The sequence below is a fragment of the Antechinus flavipes genome, chromosome 1 (genome assembly GCF_016432865.1).
Source record: "Antechinus flavipes isolate AdamAnt ecotype Samford, QLD, Australia chromosome 1, AdamAnt_v2, whole genome shotgun sequence".
Taxonomy (NCBI): Eukaryota; Metazoa; Chordata; class Mammalia; order Dasyuromorphia; family Dasyuridae; genus Antechinus; species Antechinus flavipes.
The window spans coordinates 354,502,824-354,523,497 of NC_067398.1; the positions used below are offsets into that span (position 1 = coordinate 354,502,824).

General features: G+C 32.6%; 1 protein-coding gene across 1 annotated transcript in view; it reads right to left on the bottom strand.

The window, feature by feature from the left end:
* Nucleotides 1-20,674, bottom strand: part of DCC (DCC netrin 1 receptor) — a 233,288-nt gene that overhangs the window by 153,967 nt on the left and 58,647 nt on the right. Inside the window, exons 3-5 of the mRNA XM_051973301.1 lie at nt 15,678-15,773; nt 10,347-10,585; nt 5,459-5,597 (exon numbers count right to left, since the gene is read on the bottom strand). Of these exons, the coding sequence (XP_051829261.1) occupies nt 5,459-5,597; nt 10,347-10,585; nt 15,678-15,773 (474 nt within the window). The remainder of the gene's footprint in view (nt 1-5,458; nt 5,598-10,346; nt 10,586-15,677; nt 15,774-20,674) is intronic.

Below are 20,674 nucleotides of genomic sequence, written 5' to 3' on the forward strand. Positions count from 1 at the left end.
AGAGTATAAACTAATAACTCTTGTACAATTTGTAGTCTTGGAGAATTTACCTGAGTCAAGGTTAAATGACTTAATAATGATCACATGCTCAGCACATGTCAGAGTCAAAACTCATCATTCTTACTCCAAGGGCAGAAAACTATTTAATGCCCTCTGAGACTTCTTGCTTTGGTTCCATAGTGATTACAAATAACAGATATCTGGATGCTATATTGCTGGCAACTAGATGGTTAATGGAATCAGGAAGAACTGTGTTCAAATCTGAGTTGACCCTTACTAGCTGTGTAACCTTGGACAAGTTCCTTAATCTCTGTTTTTCTTAACCCACTAAAGAAGAAAATAGCAAGCCATTCTATTATCTTTACCAAGAAAGCTCCATGGACAGAATTGGTATGCTGTCACAAAGAGTTGGACATAGATGACTTTCTGAACACAAACAAGATGCTATATTATGGATTATTTTTTCTTTCCCAAAGACTGGTCCCAAACCATTTCACTTATTTCCAAATATTTGTAACAATAATATACTACTTTAAGATTATTTTATGTGTCTATCTCAATCTGATACATGTCTGCAAATATAACAATCCATTGATTTCAAGAAAAGCCAACATGTTTCTCATTTTCCCCTTATCATTAGTATCTATCACTTTATCTTTGTGCCAAGAAATTGAAGTGAGAAATAATAGATTTACAGAAGTGAAACAAAGAGGTTAAATGGTTTCCTGTAGTAATTGGCAGAGCCAAGACCAAAAATCCAAGTCATCTGACATGCTTGAAGTTCAATTCTTTTAAAATTAGACTAAATTGCTATTATGGATTCAGTAGAGCTAAAAATAATTCTGGTGTGTATAAAAATGTAGTTAAATTTACAATAAATTTTGATAAACATTGTGAAGGGAAACAAAGATAAATGAGGCATAGGTCAAAGGCCTCACTTTGCTCACTTATGTAGGACAGAAAAGACAAACACAGAGATAATTATAGTACGAGTCAGTACATGTTAAGTCATTTATGAATAGATAAATAGTCAAAGCAGCAAAGGGGGAAAAACAGGTTTTTAGGTGAAGAGGATGACTAGGATTTTGATAAGTTGTAGACAGGAAAGTGTAAGAGAATATTCTATATTCATGAGTAAAGATACAAAAAGACTAAAGGGCAAGTATTTATCAGAGACAACAAGGAAGCAAGTTATGACTGAGCAGAGAGTTCATTTAGAAGAATAGATGACAAACTTTGAAGAGATAAAACCTGTAAGCTGAGGTGAACAGACTTCAGAACAAGCCCTATAGCAATGGATTTCCCTCTCTTTCAAACTGTAAGAGACCATTAAGATGTTCTCTCAATTTTGCAATAGGTACAGTAGGGATGGCTAAATAAGCTGGTTTCTGAATGTCATGAAATATATGGCACAGAGTTTGGAGATTCAGAGGCTGGAGAATTAACATTTATTTTGAGTTCCTATATGGTAGAGGAAACAAATGATGAGTACATATGAATGTGTGGAAGCAGAGGGAATATGAAACAGTAGGTAGTGGTATCTCAGTGATTGAATTAGTGAATAAGGACATATGATTGCTGGATAATTTGGAGATATATTTGGGACCATTGAATGTAGATTAAGATTACTTTCATTTAGAAAGTATGGAATAATTACCAGTTAAGATGTGCTCCTAGTCTGTGTCCAACCAACAAAACTGAGGCATATTTGGTCTTTGTGCTGAATCTCATGGACTGATTCTAGCATTGGGGAAAATTGATAACAAAACCTTAGCAGATATAGATACTTGACAGATTTTTATACTTTTAGTTGTCTTTGTATATAAAAAATATTTGGAGTAAGAATGAGGATGGACATAGTAGGAGACCAGCATATAGAGAATGACTGAGTTTGAGATCATATGTGAGCCGATCTATGTTATTACCAAGAGAAATAACTTGAAAGATACAAACAAAACTACGAGAAATATTGACCATCAGACCAGAGTTTCTTAAATTGAGGGTTGTGACCCCATATGAACTTGCTTAAGTGAATGTGGGGGTCATGAAATTATGATTTATTAAAAGTAAAGTTTGATTTATATACCTGGATTCATGAACCTGGATCATGTAAAAATTTTGGAGGGTGAAAAGTTTTCACAAAAGGAAAAAGTTTTAAAAGTCCTCATCTAGACCATCAACTTTGGACTTTCAACCAGCAATTCAGTAAACAATTGTTATTTTCAGTCATGTCCAACTCTTTGTGACCCACTGGGGAGCAAGGATATCAAAGTGTTTTATCATTTCCTTTTCCAGCTCATTTTAAAATGGAAAAAAAAATGAAAAAAACTGGAAAACTGAGGCAAAATCGTATTAAATGTCTTGAGCAATGGGAAGCTATACAAGGTTTATGAGACTATATTACAATAGCAATATTTAGGATAGATTGAAACATGGAAAGCCTGGAAACAGATCACTCTATTTGGATTTCTCCAAGTAATAGACTGTACATTATTACTTAAGACTGATAAAATGATTAATTTGACTTCCGTATCACACATATATGTTGTGAATTATTAAATATGTAAAAGCCAGTAGGTAAGTAATTTTTTTCCCACTTTTATATTTCCTTCCTTCATTTATATCTCTAGATACTTATGAATTAGTCTATCATAATCACACCTGGATACCCAGCCAAATGCTCTTTACTTATCTTTGTAGATCATTGCCTCATTTTGTAGTTGTTCTAATCATTAATCATTTTCTCCTAAATTTTATCACTTTTGCCAGTGTTGTTACTTTAAGGGTCTGGAATAAATGAGAAATCAAAGGAATTTTTTACACACTTTGAAGTCTGACATGGCTTTTTATGTTTATAAGTGAGGTGCTTGTGTAAGGATCATGTATATTTGAATCAACCAATGACATCATTCTACTTCATTTAATATAAGTAATAGGATGTTAACTCTGATCCTTTTCTTACATAAGATGAGGATAGTCAACCAACCTAAAAGGATGAACTATATATGAACAAGACTTAGATATCAGACAATCATAAACCAAAAGCTTTAGAGTAAGAATTACAGGTTCTCTGTCAGTTTAGAAGTCCTTGAAAGCCTTTGGATGAACTGAAATGGTATACTGGAAGTGTGATCTTATTGGTTCGGGAAATGTGAATGCCTTATCATTGCTCTTCAAAATATCAGACCCATCAGAAATTTGAGAACAGAGTATCTTAATGGTTTTGTTGTTCATCATTTCAGTTGTATCTGAATTTTTGTGACCTCATTTTTATTTGTTTTTGTTTTATGGCATAGATACTAGAACGGTTTGCCATTTCCTCCTCTAGTTTATTTTACAAATGAGGCAAACAGGGTTAAGTGATTTTCTCTGTCACATGAATAATAAGTAAGTGTCTGATGGCAGATTTGAAGCCAAGAAGATGAATCTTCCTGACTTCAGGCTTGGTACTCTGTTTATTATGCCACCTGGCTGTCCTTAATGGGTCAAGCCTCTGTGAAGAAATCATTCCTAGGGGAGAGGAGAACGAAGAAAGTACCTTGATTTCCACTCCCTTCTCTTTCACCCCATTTGACAATAGGAAGACTTTATAAATTTTATTCTTCATGTCAACATCTTAGCAATGTTCCCTTGGGATAACAGTGATCCAAGGGATTACTTCCAGGAATCTCACTTGAGTAGAACATTGAACAAAAAGTTTAAATTCATAGAAACTGAAGAAAAGTACTAGAAGATAGCAAAAAAAAAAATCTCTATCACTTCTTAAGAAGGTGGTGTTTAAAAGAAGAATCAGAAATGAGAAAACAAGATGGAAGACCACAGCTGATTATTCATAGCTTTTAAAATTCACCTCATCTCAAAAGAAAAGCTTTACAGGGAGCAATTTCATAGAGCAAACAAGCAAAAAAAAATAAACGAAAACTTTGTAAATTCCATAGTTTCATTTCTCACAAATATAATGTAAAGTTACAAAACCAATAGCAAAGTATTTTAATAGCTGCCCTCTTTGGATGCTAGATTTCTATGAACTATAAATGCCAACCACTGTATATCACAATTGAGTTAAGATTATAAAGTCTATATTTACAACCATGGTAAATAAAACTGATAAAATTTCAGTGAATTTCATTAACATGAATTTGAACTATTTTGAAGTGAACAAAGCTTTGAAGTGTTACCCTGTTCCCACCAAATAGAGGTGAAGACATGAGCTCTGGCATATATATCCTGGTGGGGTTATTCAGGGTAAAACTACAGTGAAGTACAAAAGAGTCACTAATTTTGAGCCTAAACTTTTCTTTCTTTCTTTTTCTTTTTTGGGGAAGTGGGGGGAAACCACTGCAATAATTGCTCTCAACTTGATATATCTATTTTAGGTACATTCCTAGAAAGTTAATTTTGGCTTCTAGTCAATCTGTCTCTACTTATAGTGACTTTTAGGACTTACCTGGGAGCTCCTGGTCTTTTTAAGAATTAGAAATAAACAGTTATCTTGATAATAGTTCAGTGGGAAACTTTTCTAATAATCTGGGAAGCTCTTATACAATACCTTTTCTTGATATATTAGTTGCCAGCCTCCTGGAGATAGAGCTAGCAGCAACAGTGGGGCTAAGACTAGGAAAAACTATAAACATTAACTGTCAATTTCATTATTTTCCTCTTGGGCTCATTTTCCATCCCCAGATCAACATTCTAACATGTTGCATTCAATATTCAAGGTCTTTTTTTAAAACTTGGATTCTCTTATAAGACTGTTAGAATTTTGAGGAATGAGTCTTCCTTTTTTCTTATATTCCTAAATAACACCCGTGTAAAAGTAAATACCCGTATGAAAAAGTAAAGCACCTATTAAACATTAGTTAGGTAACTGTGGACAGACTGAAATTAGGCCCTTTTGAGTTTGTATGTATAAAGTATAAATAAAGAAAAAGATTCAAAGAGATAAGATGTGGATTTTCCTGTATCTGAATATATAAAATTTTCAAACTACTGCAAAGACAGAGTTTATTTTATCTCCTTGAAACAATCATGTGACTCAGTGTTTAGAAAGCTAAATTCCAAATCAGGAAAATTGGAGGTCTAATTATGACTCAGTATTAACTGTGTATTCTTGGACAAGTCACATAATTTGTATTTGTCTCAATTTCCCCATCGATGCAACTGGGATAGGAAAAATATCTCCATTACAGTTGACCTAAATTGAATATTTGTAAATAGTTTTGTGAATCTTAAAATATTATATAAATGCTAGTTGTTATCACTACTGCCACCATCATCATTCTATTGTTGTTTTTTATAGATCCGTTCCTGTATTTCCAAGTTGTTATGTTCAATTCCATAAAATTCCAGGTTGTGACTGGTTTACTGTAGCTCCAAACTATGTAGATGCCCATAGTCTAGAAAACACTATAAATGTCAAATCCAAGAATAGATCATTTAAATATTCTCTTTGACTTACCTGCTTCATATGTGGTAGCGTGGGCAGTCATACTCCATGTACTTGATCTTTGACCTTTGGTTACCATGACTGAGAATTCATACATAGTGTTGGGTTTAAGGCCTGTTGCTGTGTGACTCAGGGATGTTATATCTGCTGACTACACATGCAGGGGGGAAAAGAAAGTAAAAAAATACTGTGAGGTGCATTGACATGATAAATCAAGACATGGAAGAGAATTATCAAATAATCCAATAATAGGACACAGAGACTTCCTGACCATCAAAGTATTTGCTAGCACAGAATATTGGCGCTAATTTTGGGGGGGAAGTACAAAAATACAGTATTAATTTATATTCTGGTAAACTGTAAACTATGTCCAATAAAGTAAACTCTTATAATAAAGAGTGATTTAGCATAGTAACTATTCTTGTATAAGACTCTGTCATGTTTTTAGGAGAAGTGAACTATAATGACAGGCCACAGGTCACCTTATTCTAGAATTTTTTTTAACTTTAGAGAACACTTGTGTAGAACAATCACAATGAATTCAATTTTGTTATAATACATTCAAATTATATTCATCAGAGGTTTTTAATATTGATTGTATAGAGTTATCACTGAATTTGGTAAGATTGAGCCTCAAGATGGTATTTTGGATAGTAGCTGCTTGTGGAAGTATGATATTTCTTTCCAGATTGATCATTAGCTCTATATGGGTAGAGGCTGTCTGAGTTAATCTGTATGTCTCCCTGAGGATCTATTATATTCTTCCACATAGACTAGGAGCATAATAAACATTGGATGAAGATAAAAATAGAAATAATTATTCTTCTGCTTTGTAATGCTTAAAATATCTTTGAAGTAATTTTCTTTAGGAAGTCTAAGCTTGCCAAAATCAAGTTTGTTCATATACACATACACATACATACCATATGCATGTAAATACACAGACACAGTTGTACATCATATATATATATATACACACATAAAAATTTGTATATACATATTATATGCATGTATATATAATATGTATATACACACACATCCATATGTATCTGCCACTATATCCTATATGTTTTTTTCCCCACTTTTTGGTGTGGAAAATTATAGACCAAATAATGTTAGACCTCTGCCTAGTTCACACTCACATCAAATATCACTTTCTACCTGAGTCCCAAATAACCTCTATCTATTAGTTTCTTTCTCTCACAGATCACCTTCTATCTACTTTGTACGTATTTGTATATATGAAAGTATGTGTGTAGCTATTTAGTTATTAGCATATTGTATTCCCCATGGGAATGTAAATTTTTTTAAAAATAGGGATAATTTTTGCTTTTCTTTGTACTGTCAGAACTTAAAACTCTGGCATCTAGTAAACATTAAAAAATGCTTGTGACATTAGAAGAACTAAACATAAACACTTAAAAATGATCACTTGAACTATATAGGAAAGGACAAACAAATGACATTTAGGACAAAAGGATTTTATTGGTTTGCTGAGTATTGCGACCATTATTTAAATGTAATGAATTCCTTGACATTTCTTGACTTTTGGCAATGGGTTAAGGAAACATTAGTGGAAGGTTGAATTTGTTTTCACTCTTTACTGTTTTTGATGTTCAAAGGAAATCACCCTGTCTCCTGAGCTATTATGTATCACTTACAAAAAGAGATTTTGAAACATAAATATAGATTCATATCGGGTGATCTTCTTACAGGCTTAAATATTTATTTTGCTTTCATATTTGATACATGTGTTATTTTCCTGACTAAATTAAGGTGATCAACGAAGTGGCATTCAGCCTTTTTTTCCAGTCTCCATGCAGTACCTCCCTACTCATTGATTCGGAATATTATATATAGAGAAAAAAAGTCTATTTTTGTAAATTATTATTCATATCTTTGTGAGAGAAATGATATGATCATGTAGTATTAATAAGAACCACTTATGTGACCATTGTCATAGACTGACTCATATTTTAGCTACCTCATATTTAGGTACCTTTTTTCCTTGAATTGATTATAATTGTTTTGCATGAAGTGATAGTTCTTATATATCAGGTACTACAAACTCTCATAAAGTCTCAAAAATAATTGTTGGATTACTTAATGATTTATTTGGCTTGCTCTAGAACATTTTTATAGAGACAAATAAAAGATTTATGCTCATATTGACCTGGATTTTTAGCTCTCAAAAGTGATTATTTGATTTTTGTGTGAATCTGTGCATTTTTTATTGTTGTTGTATTGTTGGGTTTTTTTTTTTTTAATAATCACAAGTTGAGTATTCAAAATACAGCTTAAAGTAAACAAGAACTCTTGACTCGTATAACTAGACAGGTTATTTGGCTCCCCTAGGACTCTTTTCCCCTACTTATAAAAAAAGTCATAACAAATGTTTGATGTCCTTCTTAGGCTTAAAGGAAAGATGAAAGGAGATGATCATTATGAAGATACTTGGCAAAGTATTGAAATAGTTTATCTTGAGAAAACTTTACATTAATTATATCTCTAAATGGATATAAAATACTATGGGATATACTGTGTAAGCTACCTTCTAACATCACTCACCCGTCTTTTTCTTAATTTATTTTTTATTTCCCTCTCTGTGATATGGAGGAGAGGGCCAAGAGTAGTAAGGGCTGGTATTTGGGCTCAGGAATGGAACCAATCTTGTTACATTTTGCACTCATATACTACGATCCATAAGAAGAGAGAAAGGAAGAGAAGACTTCTTGATTCTCCATTAGTAATTAAAACAATAAATGGGGACTAGTGCGGGAATGCTGAATCTAGCTCATTCTGATTCCCAAGATAAATTTTTTAAATTTTTTATGTGATAACTAATTCTTTAGAAACAGGAAAATATTGTAAATCAAGGTTTGATTAATCATTTATTGATTGGCTAAACTTAAGAAAATGATGGGAGGAAATGTCAATAATGCAAACTAAAAAGTATATTATACATATATTTTTTGAGAACAAATTAAATACATAGCATACTGTTGGCTATAGGATGCTAAATGTTTTGTTTTGTCACATTAAAATATCTGGATGGAAATGGACTTTAAAAGACCTTTAGTTTAACCTTTAGCCAAACATTCAACAAATAGTCATGACAAATAGTCATCTAGACTCAATTTGAATACTTCCAGTGATGTGAAACTCATTACTTTTTAGGTAGGCCACTTGAGGACTATTACTTAAATTAATGAAAGACTTATTTTCTGAGGAAATTGTATAATGGCTTAATTATGCAAAAGGATAATCAAAATGTCCTCAGAAAATTTAGGAGCTGGGATTAGCCTGATGCAAACTATCATTATTCTGCTGCAGTTTCCTTGTGCTTTACTTGACAAGGTAGACATGTCCATTCTCTGTCAGGAATTTTTATAAATGATGTACTATAGTTATATTTGAAAGCATTCATTGAGTTGTCATCTTCTAGGTTTATTAATTCATTGCCCTCCTCAATGGGTATAAGTGATGGACATTGAGTGGTTGTATTTAAAAAAAAGGGAGGGAGAAAGAGCTTGTTCTAAAATAAATTTAAACTCAGTTGATGGCAGCTTGTGGACTGTGTGTTTTTTTTTAACGTTACAAAATGTTCTTGTGGATATCTTGTTTAATAATATTCCCTTTATTTATAGTTTCCTTAACTTTTTAGGTTAATACTGTGAGGACATAGGGCACTTATTCCATATCCTTATATCAGCATCACCATATGAACTTAACTGGTAATTTTTCCCTAATCCTGACCTAGCAAGTTAACAGAACAGAAAGAAAATTGCTTTTAAATGGTTTAGACTAAAATCATCATGAAATGCAGATTCTCTACAAGTTTAAAGACAGGAGATTGAGAAAAAATAAATATATTATCATTTCTCCCCTGCAATATCTAAGCTTATCTGTAGGGAGAAATTTTCAAAAGATACTTTAGTCTTGAAAATAGTCAGAATATGCATTTGAAGTTGTCTTTGTTCAATGGGAATCAGAGCAGAAGGGAAAGGAAAATGAAGCCATGGCTGAGTCAAGCTGCTAATTTTTCTTAGTGGGTTGCTGAAGCTTATAAACTTATTAGCAAGGCTACATTAGCTCATGCAATCTCTCATTTTTGCCTTAATGTTTGAAGCAAATATCATCTTAATATCCAGAGAAGAAATTAGGCAATAACCACTAAACTGTGCTTCCTTTCTAAATAACATACCCAGTATCATTCAGCGTGGGGTTCTCATTTACTATTTGTTGATAATGATTTTCCCCTCTCTGTAAATGGTAGCTGTCATTTCTCCAGTCTATGCTAATTGAAAATATTTAAAGGGTGCTGAAGTTTTCTTGTGCATGACCTATAGACTGGGACTGCTTTGTGTGGGGATTGAGCATTTGGTCATTCTAGCCATATTTTCATCAAGTATTATTGAAGTAAAGTAAGGAAGAAATTTTGGAAATCCACCACATTTATCATAAAAAGCAAAATAAGTACTATATAGGGTCCTCTTCTCAACTTCAAAAGGTGTACTGTAAGTCTGAATAGACGGTATTATAAAAAAATATGTATATTATTATATAAACAGTTTTTCAGGCAAGAGGTCTTATGTGACTTCCATATTTGAACACATTCTCTTCAAATGCAGCATTGTATTCTTTAACAAGACTACCTTAATATTATCAATACTTTCCTTTAAAACAAACAAACAAAATATTTAAGTCATTTTGAAAAACTGGCAAATAGTATTGCTATCTCCACTGCCAACTGTAGGATGTAGAATTCAAGTAATGCACATATTTCTGAAAACATAAATATGACTTCTCTTTTATTCTCCAACAACCATTAAAAACAATGCAACAATGGCAGAAAGAAAAACATTTGGTTGATAATACGTAACATTAGTTAGAAATTCACCTTATATTTTGCACTTGCAGAAAAGCTGGTTCTCCATCGGACAGTGTAAAACCGAACTTCAGTTGTTTTTTGATTCTTAGGGACAGAGTTGTCTGCCCAGCTGACCCTCACGGCATCATGGGTAAGTGCAACAGCCTGAACACCTACTGGTGGGAGCATGGGGGTGGAGATATCTGGGACTGAGGTAGGGAAATCATCAGGTAAAGGATAAAAATCAGCTTCCAATGGGTCAATGGGATCTGGGTTAAAAACCCACCAAATGAAACAAACAAATAAATAAACAAAATAGTTTAAAAATAAATATTGGTGATAACACATCACAATGAGTTAAATGCATGGCAATAATGATGAAGGAAAACATGAGAAGAACAGAAAACATGTCATTAATTTAATCAGAAAACACATTAGAAGTAATACTGCTACTTCATAATAAGTGATTATTTCTCCAAACCAGCTGCAATCTTTTCTTCGTACATTTTGTATTTATACCTCCAATTTTTATTCAAAAGCCAATATCCTTTAAAGCATAATTGGTATTTAAAAGACTTGTTAAAAAACTGATTTCTGATAATATCTACAAGCTAAAAATTAAAAGGACAAAAGAAAATTTGAAATCTGTAATCTATTTCCTCATGTGGAGGAAAGTTTTCATCTTAGTAGTTCATTTTTTTCTTCTTTTACTTTCACCCATTCCACTTCTCTCTTTCCTATTGTAACCTTATTATGCTTTTATTATTATTCATCCTGTCAGTATTCATATTTGAAAGTCACAAAGCAAAAAGAATAAAGAATGAAGAGATATGAATTTCACAATGAGTAATCTATGATTGTTGACTCCAGACTTTACTACAGTGACTTCCATTTCATACATTAACATTCCATATAGGAATTTACATTCCAAGCTGATTTATGATTTGGTTTCTCCCAAGTGAATTATTTTCTCTTGGGACATCATCATAATTCAGTTATATAAAATTATCAATGATCTTGTCTTTTGGTAGTGACCACAGTAGCTGTGCTTAGCCAAAGGCCCACAAAAATAGGTATGGAGAACTCAACTACAATTTTTCCAATATTCTTGTGCAACAGGCTAAGGCATGTAAGAAAACCCAAGAGGCTATTTTCCTTATTATCTAATTTTGAGAACTCTGTAATTCTGAAGCAAGCACAGAACTAATATCTATTATCTTATAGACAACTGGCATTTGGGAAATGCATCATTTTACTCATGGGTAGGATAACTGAATTTGCCTAATGATGGAATGTCACTAAAATTATTCTGAAATCCTTTCATTACATTTTAGTGTGAGCAAATTAGATTTATAACTGCTCATTTGTGACGAGATTAATAATTACATTTCTACATATATCAGATGGAGAATGGAAAGGAAGAAAAGGTCTTTAAATAGTATCTTAATTCTTATTATTTATCAGGGAGATATGACATTATAAGTCTTAGCCATGGGCAGGTTATTTGAAGAGATTGGTTGAAATTTAGCACATGAATTGATATATTCCCATAACGTTAAAAAAAAAAAACAACAACAATATGGCTTAAAGCAAAGTCTTGCTGATTTCTGATGATTGCTTCAGTTTGTCCAGACTATTTCATATATCTATCTCTACTTCATCATACTGTTTTCCAGTGAATTATTTAGTAGTTGACTGAGCGCCAGTCTTTGGAAAAGGGAAAAAAAAATGAAAAAGAAAAGAAAGGGAAAGAAAAATGTGTGTTTAAAATTTAATGAGAGAGTCCAGGCTCTTCAAATTTCCTTTGATGCCTCTTTCATTAAGGCATCCTTTAAACCCAAATGGATTTATGAAATGATTGGGAGAAACTGAAGACAGTTCTGTCTCAGTAAGGTCTTAGACATCAGGTGGATATCTATCAAGATAGTGTAGTACATGAAAGTTTTTATTTTCTTACTGTTGTTGCTTTTTTGGTCATTTTGGGAGGATATGTTCTAAGCTATAGCAAATACTGTCCCACTCTATGGTTTTTAATTCTCAGTTCATTTTTTCAGATTGGTTTTCCAAAGGCAGCACAAATAAAGCAAACCTGGCTTAGGATCAGAATTTCTTTCTTTCTCCCGTTCTTAGGTTGACAAGTAACTCAATTTTTCAAATTTATGTGTGCTAGGAAATATACCAGTTTAGGAAATATTGAAGATGCTAGGAACTACCAAAAATAAAGGATTAGACATCCTTTAGTAGCAAAAATATTGAAATAAATTATTTCCGGATTTCAAAATTCTCTATTTACAATGATCTTTTGTTTCAATAATTTTTAATTTCTGATAATTGATACCTGATTGATTCCTTTATGTTTTAAAATATCTACCTTTGGTGATGTTTCTGTATAGCCAGATGTGATTTTGGAATTTCTTCCCTTGAATAAAATATATCTGGACTTACTAGTACTTATTTTCCTCAGACATGAACTTGTCATTCATTTGACACTTCCTCTGGAGAGATACTTGCATACAGATCTTGCTAATTTGTTTTTCCACTCAGGCTTGTCAGGTCAGAGACTGCCTAGAAAGCACAATTAAAGGGCCTTCTGTGGATGCTGAACAGTTTTCCAAAAGCTTATCCTGCAAGTGCTCCATGCTTCTGATTGTCTAGTGGCCTCAGCCAGGAACGAGCTAATGTCAGAGAAGATAAATTAGAGAGTACTAAGGCAGGATCCTTTTGGCTAAAAATTTGAAATAAATCCAGTGTCAGACTGCTAATGTCAATAGGTTCCCATGCTCTCTAATATATAAACTAGGTTTGAAGAAAATAATAGTAATTATCCTCATTTCAAATAACATCAAAACAAACAAAATCTCTCTCACATCCTGGCTATATTTCATTGGAGACTTGATGGAAAAGATAAAATTCAAAAGCTCAATTGATCCAGTAGATATTTTAAAGGATATATGGTTCTTTTGTAATGTGCTTAGTAAGAAGTTATAATTCCCTTCCACCATGTACCCATCTGTTCACTAGGGGAAATAAAAATTTAGGAAAGAAGGCTTGTGCTTAACTTTACCTAGATGTATTTTCTTGTCTTTGTGTATGTGTACATGTTTTTATTTTTGTTTTCTTTTGTTTTATTTGTTTTTGAGTTAGTCATATTCCAAGATTCCTCAGAAGAATACTTCTGATGAGGAAAAAGCCATTTTTTTTCTTTTCTTCATATATAGCCATTGGTCATTCATTTGATAAAGTTACTCTCTAAAATTCACCCCCTCTGTTTCTTTATTTGTCCTTTTGTTCTCAGTGACTCAAATATCCTTCTGTTAAATAGTTTCTGACAATTAACATGAATTTTAAGGAAAGAATCAAGTAATACTATAATCCTCCAGGGAAAAATACTGAATAAATATTATTTTTATCCATTTTCATTTCAACCCATTAATGCTTTCTTTTGATTTTTCTTTCATTGGCTTTCTGAATCCATTCCATTTTAAAACTGAAATGGTTTTGCCTCCTAAGTCATTTAAGATTAGAAATACAAAAGAAAAAAATACATTTTATGAGCCATAGCCACCTTAGGTACTATATGTGGAGAAGGGGATATGCTTACCAATGAATCAATGAGAAAGCCTGCGACAGATAAGGAAAGCATAGGATGTTAAAAAAAAGGGTTGAATGGCTCGTACTAAACTACTTTCAGCTTAATGGAAGCTTTGTATTATTAACTACTAACCCTGGCATTGGAGTCTGGTCTTTCCTTATCATATGAATTTTTATTGCTTAACATTCCTAACTTGCTAGTAGCTACAGATATTAAGTCCTGCATTTGGGCCACGACAGATGTTGGTAAACTAATCTTGTGCATAGACCTATTGAGAAAAAAATTAAGCTTGACATAAGCCAAACATGTTAATATCAGTATGTCTTCTCACAAATTTATTTATATAGCCTATTACTTAGAAAGACAATATTTGACAAAGAAAAATATATAGATCTGTTTTTCAGTAATTTCTGTTAATAAGAGAGCAAGAAAACTGGGGAAATGAAAATCCTGGGAAGTCAAAGAGAACCTTGAGTTTCAACCAGCTCATTAAAATAAGTTATTAAAAATTTTATTGCCATCATTTTATTTGGAGATGAACATTATTTGAGGCATTGCAATATACACAAGCCATTTATCCAAAATCTGATTCAACAGTCTCACAACTGATCCAAAACTACCAGTTTAACTGTATTTAACTACCAGGTATTTTCAAAAGTATTTGTGTCACATTTATATTTTAGGTAATAATTAGCATTGGCCCTTACCTAATCTGTAAGACAAAGAAAACACTAGAAAGTACCTGATATAGACCTATTTTCTGAGTATTTTTCGCTCTTTTCTTCCCTAATTCTTTTCCCTTTAGATGTTCAAAATTCTAGAGATCCTCTTTGTATAGAAATAGCTCTAACACCTTTGGTTAACATTAGGATCTATGAGTGGTGATTTTTAAAAAGTGTTACTTATTCCAATGGGATCTGCATTTCAAGAGGAACCAAAAGCCTTTTAGAAAAGATAGCTGAGAGTATAGGATTTCAAAGAATCAGAAATTTGGTGCTAGAGAAGGGATTTTATTCAGGATCCTGAAACTATATTGTAAAGGTAGATATTCCAGAATAAGGTTTAGATAAAGCATTGTTAACTAGTGGGTCACAGTAATATGATTAAAAGTGACTTCCTCCTTATCCTTCCTTTTTCCCTTCTCAAGACTACCCTTCTTCTTTTTTCTGTTTTACCTATAGGCATATAATAGAAATAGCATTTATGAAGACTAAAGTCCAATCTAGATCAGGATAGATAAGACTGAAGAATTCTTGTAGAGTCAATACATCTATGGACCGTTCTTGCTCAAACAACTCTGAGGCAACCTAGTACTCCATGGTATGGCCATTTGAATGGTTTCCCTGGCAGATTCTAGGAACCAGCCTTCAAGGGTGAGTGGAGGAACATTGGCTCTAGAATACTGCTTGACTAAGAGGCAAATGAGTCAAAATAAAGTCCCCAAACCAGCAACCAAATAGTGAAGCCCTCACAGTTTTTTAATATTTAAGAATAGTCTATATGAAATAATGCTTCTTCTCATTTAAGCAAACTTTTTCAATCTAATTTTTTTAAAGTAAAACAGTTCTTCTACTAATCACTTTCAACTAAAATGAAATAGGGTACACAACAAAGAATTTTAAATTAGATGAATGTAAAGTCAAATACAATCAAAAGGATTAGGACAACATTTTGCATATATACCTGTGTACTAAATTATAAGATTTGGTGACTCCCTTTTATTTACATAGTGACTAAGCTGCAGACAGAGATCAGCATTTGTAACTTACCTGTCATAGATCTGGTGGTGGCACTTTCATAGAGAGGAACTCCCTCTCCCGCATTATTAAAGGCTTTTAGGGAGATTACATAATGGGAACTTGGCTCTGCAGATGAAATAACAACAAAACATAGCCATCACATTAGTCAGGTACCAAAATACTCAGGGTGAACATTTTCTCCATACAAATACAGAATAAGGTAATCAATAAATGATGTCTTCAAGGAATAAGTAATTTTTTTTTTTTTTGTCAAAGCTGTGAGGTCTTTGTTCACATTCACTGCTTCTTTAGGCTTTTTGATTTTCTCTTCCTTTACTATATGAGTGCAGATGAAACATATTGGAAAGAGAACTAGAATGGGATTTAGAAGACCTGGGTTCATGTCTACCTTGTCAGTTACCTTTAGGAAATAATAATCTAACTATATACAGTATGTTTGTGTGTGTGTGTGTTTATATGTGAGTACATGTATGTGTGTATGTCAGGGATTAACTTGCTATGCCTACAATTTTCTAAATTCATTCCAGTCTGCTTTCCCTATTAATTATGTTTTTTTTTTCATTAAACATTCATTAGTGCCTATTCTAAGATGGTTAGACCTTTATAGTTTAACTCAATAGGCCATAATCTGGAAAAAAAATTATAGCTTTTTATTGACAAAACATATGCATGGGTAATTTTTCAACATTGACTCTTGCAAAAACTTCTGTTCTAACTTTTCCCCTCCTTCCCTCCATCTCTTCCCCTAAATGGCAGGTAGTCCCATACATGTTAAATATGTTAAAGTATATATTAAATATAATATATGTATACCTATTTATACAGTTGTCTTGCTACACAAGAAAAAGTGGATTTATAAAGAAGGTAAAAAATAACCTGGGAAGAAAAACAAAAATGCAAGCAAACAATAACAGAAAGAGTATAAATGCTAGGTTGTGGTCCATACTCATTTCCCAGTATTCTTTCCTTGGGTATAGCTGGTTCTGTTCATTACTGATCAGTTGGAATTGATCTGGATCCTCTCATTGTTGAAGATAATCACTTCCATCAGAATTGATCCTCATATAGTATTGTTGTTGAAGTGTATAACGATCTCCTGGTTCTGCTCATTTCACTTAGCACCAGTTCAAGTAAGTCTCTCCAAATCTCTCTGTATTCATCCTGCTGGTCATTTCTTACAAAACAATAATATTCCCTAACATTCATATACCACAATTTATTCAGCCATTCTCCGATTAATGGGCATCTGTTCAATTTCCAGTTTCTAGCCACTACAAAGAGTGCTGCCACAAACAGTTTTGTACATACAGGTCCCCTCCCTTCTTTAATATCTCTTTGGGATATAAGCCCAGTAGTAACACTGCTGAATCAAAGGGTATGCACAGAAAATAGAAAAAAAATTAAAAATCCATTTAGGTTTTTCCACATGTGCTGTCTAACTGATTTCTTTTGAACAGTTTTGGACCTCAGTGATGAAACTGTGGGCTTATTGCAATTAGAAAAATGTCATCCTCCAAAGGAACATCTGGAGGATTTTGCCATCCATTATTTTTGGACTTCAATATCATGATCTCCAGAAAAGTAGTGGGCATTTTTGGTGATCATGCATTTATTTTATAGCTAGCTGGGTATTTCTTATTAAGAGATCATTTCAAGATACTTCTGTGGTTATATAAAAAAGACTCATATTATCCAAACAAATAAGTAAAATACTTTACTGATGAAGAAACTTCAAAGAATCATTTTATATCATTAAGTGAAAAGTGGTTTAAAAAAATAGCAAATGATAGTCACTAAAAGATCTTAAATTCTCATTTTTAGTCAATTGAATAATTATTATAATGTGTTCTTTTATTGAAGATCATCTGTAGGAAGAGATTGTTGCCCCTAATATATTTTATATGTAACCAAGCACATTATAGATACATGAGAAGTGCACTAAAATAAATAATTTATATACATTAAAAAGTAGGTATAAGAGTTAATAATTAGTGATTCTTTTTTCTCCTCTTGGTCACCTAATTCTCAGGGTAATAAAGGCTCAAGATTTTTTTCCCAACTATACAGTGTCCTGACCTTTCAAATATTTTGATAATTGATTCCTCAATGCTTTTTAAATTGTATCACAATTACCATTGGTTTATGTGGTACCTGTGTCTAATAAGTTGTGGCTGCTTTTCATATTCATATTTTACTTGATGAAATATTTAGTTGTAGTAGTATCCAAATATCATGGTTCTATTGTGATCAATATTATAGACAATTTGCTATAAAAATGTCGCATCCTTTTCATTTTTTGTAGCTGTTGTCCTATATTATTATCTAGGAATGTTCTTGGATTAATCTGCTTTAGACTAGTTTCACCCCAACTTTTCCATTGACTCTTTTTCCCTTCTTCTGTTCTTTCTTTTATATGTCTGTTTGAAATCTTTTATCATCCTATGTCTTAAGATCTTGAACATAAGTATGTTTTTCTTTTGAAAAAGTGATCAAAAGATTGCTTTCTAGGATGGTTTTTGGACTCTTTCAGTTGGGTTAGAAAGCTGCAGGGACTAGTGATAGTCTCTGGTATCTTTTTCTTTCTCCACTTCCCATTTTTTCAGTAACAATAAGATGATCAAATAGGTCAGGTTAGACCTTTATAATTCCATGCAGTTTTCTTCTAATCTTTTATTCATATTTACAGTCTTGTGTTACTTTTGATCTTTGCTCTAACATGTTGACATATAGTTCTGACATTTCTGCCATATAGATTATAATTTTCTCTCTATTAGGTGGTAGCAAACTTTATTTTTTATTATGGTGTATGCCCACCATATTTCAAAGACGGTATTCAGTCTAAACAATTGCAAAAATGTCAAATTGCTCATGACTAAATTGAGCTAATATAATAAAAATTACAATTCTGCCTAAATTGGTCTATTTGTTCAGTGCCATGCCAATAAAACTGCAAAAAAATATTTTATAGAAAAAGAAAAAATAATAACAAAATTCATCTGGAAGAATAAAAGGTCAAGAATATCAAGGAATTAATGAAAAAAAATTACATAGGATGGTGGCATAAAACTACCAGATCTAAAACCATATTACAAACAAGCAGTCATCAAAACTATTTGGCACTGGTTTAGAAATAGAGTAGTGTAATAGTGGAATACATTAGAAATACATGACAAAATAATTAAGGCCTATAGTAATCTAATATTTGATAAACCTCTAAATTCCTACTTCTGGGATAAGAACTCACTATTTGAAAAAAAAACTGCTGGGAAAACTGGAAAATAATGTCAGAAATTTGGCATAGACCAACATTTCCCACTCCATACAAAATAAGGTCAAAATAGGTACATGATTTGGGAATAAAGGGTGATACCATAAGCAAATTAGGAGAGCAAGGAATAATTTACCTATCAGATATTTGGAGGAACTTCTAGGAACTAGAAGAATTAAAGAATATTATGAAAGATAAAATGAACAACTTTGATTACATTAAATTAAAAAATAAATTACATTATATATTTTTTTGCATTTGTTTTGCACAAACAAACCAACAGAAACAAGATTAAAAGGAAAGTAGAAAGCTGGGGAAATTTTTTTCTCATAAAGGTCTCATTTCTAAAGAGTATAAAGTAATGTGACAAATTTGTAAGAATACTAGTCATTCCTCAATTGATAAATGGCCAAAGGATATAAACTATTTTCAGAAGACAAAATTAAAGCAATCTATAGTCATATGAAAAAATGCTCTAATTCACTATTGATTAGAGAAATGCAAATTAAAACAATTCTAATGCACCATCTCACATCTCTCATATTGGCTAAGATGACTAGAAGAGAGAATGATAAATGTCAGAGTGATTGTGGGAAAACTGGGATACTAATACATTGTTGGTGGAATTGTAAAATGATACAACCATTCTGGAGAGCAATTGGGAATTATGCCCAAAGAACTATAAAATTCTACATACCCTTCAACTCATTAGTGGCACTACTGAATTGGTATCCCAAGGAAATCACAAAGGACCCACATGTACAAAAATGTTTGTAGCAGCAAAGAATTAGAAAATGAGTAGGTACCCATCAATTGGGGAATGGCTGAATAAGTTGTGATATATGAAGGTGATGGAATATTATTGTTTTATAAAAAAAATTGTTATGGGCCAGAACTCTGAAACAAGGATTCTTACAAGGTGTTAAGTCAGCAGAATTGATGAAACAATAGTTATCTAGCTTAGCATGGTGATTAATAGTTCTCTAGTTCAGTATGATTGATTTAATCTTACAACAAATAATGGTTTCCTAGTAATATAATTATTGGTTTATGCTCAGCGTAGAGCATATAAGCTGCCACAAACTCAGGCAGGATTAGAGCCAAAGACAGACTCAGCAGGGCCAGACACAGACTCCAAAGTGACTCAGAGACACATTCATTCCATCTTCCACCTTCGTGGGATGGAGGCTGAAGCACAAACCCTTGGACTCAGAAATATTCATTCCATCTTCATCAGCCTCATGGTGGCTGACCTGTCCTCCTGCTCCCCCCACTGAAACCAAGACTCTGGAAGGCTTCTGAGAAAGCTAGCCCAGGCTCCAGCCAAGGAAACTAGACTGTGAAGAAGATAATAAAGGATTTGGACTTTAACAAGAGTAATCTTGTGATGATTATTCTATTGAAACGAAGGCTGCTCCCAAGTCCTCCAGAAAACCAAACCAAGTACATTACAAAAAAATGATTAACAAGCTGATTTTAGAAAGACCTGGAAAGATTTACATAAACTGATGCTGAGCAAAAGAAGTAGAGCCAGGAATACATTATACACAATAACAGCAAGAATGTGCAGTGATCAACTATGAAAGACTTAGTTCTTCTCAGTAGTTTAGTGATCCAAAGCAATCCCAAAAAACTTTGGGTAGAAAATGCCATATACGTCCAGAAAAAGAACTATGGAGATTGAAAAGTAAATCAACACATGCTATGTTCACTTCTTTTCTCTGTTGTTTTTTTCTCT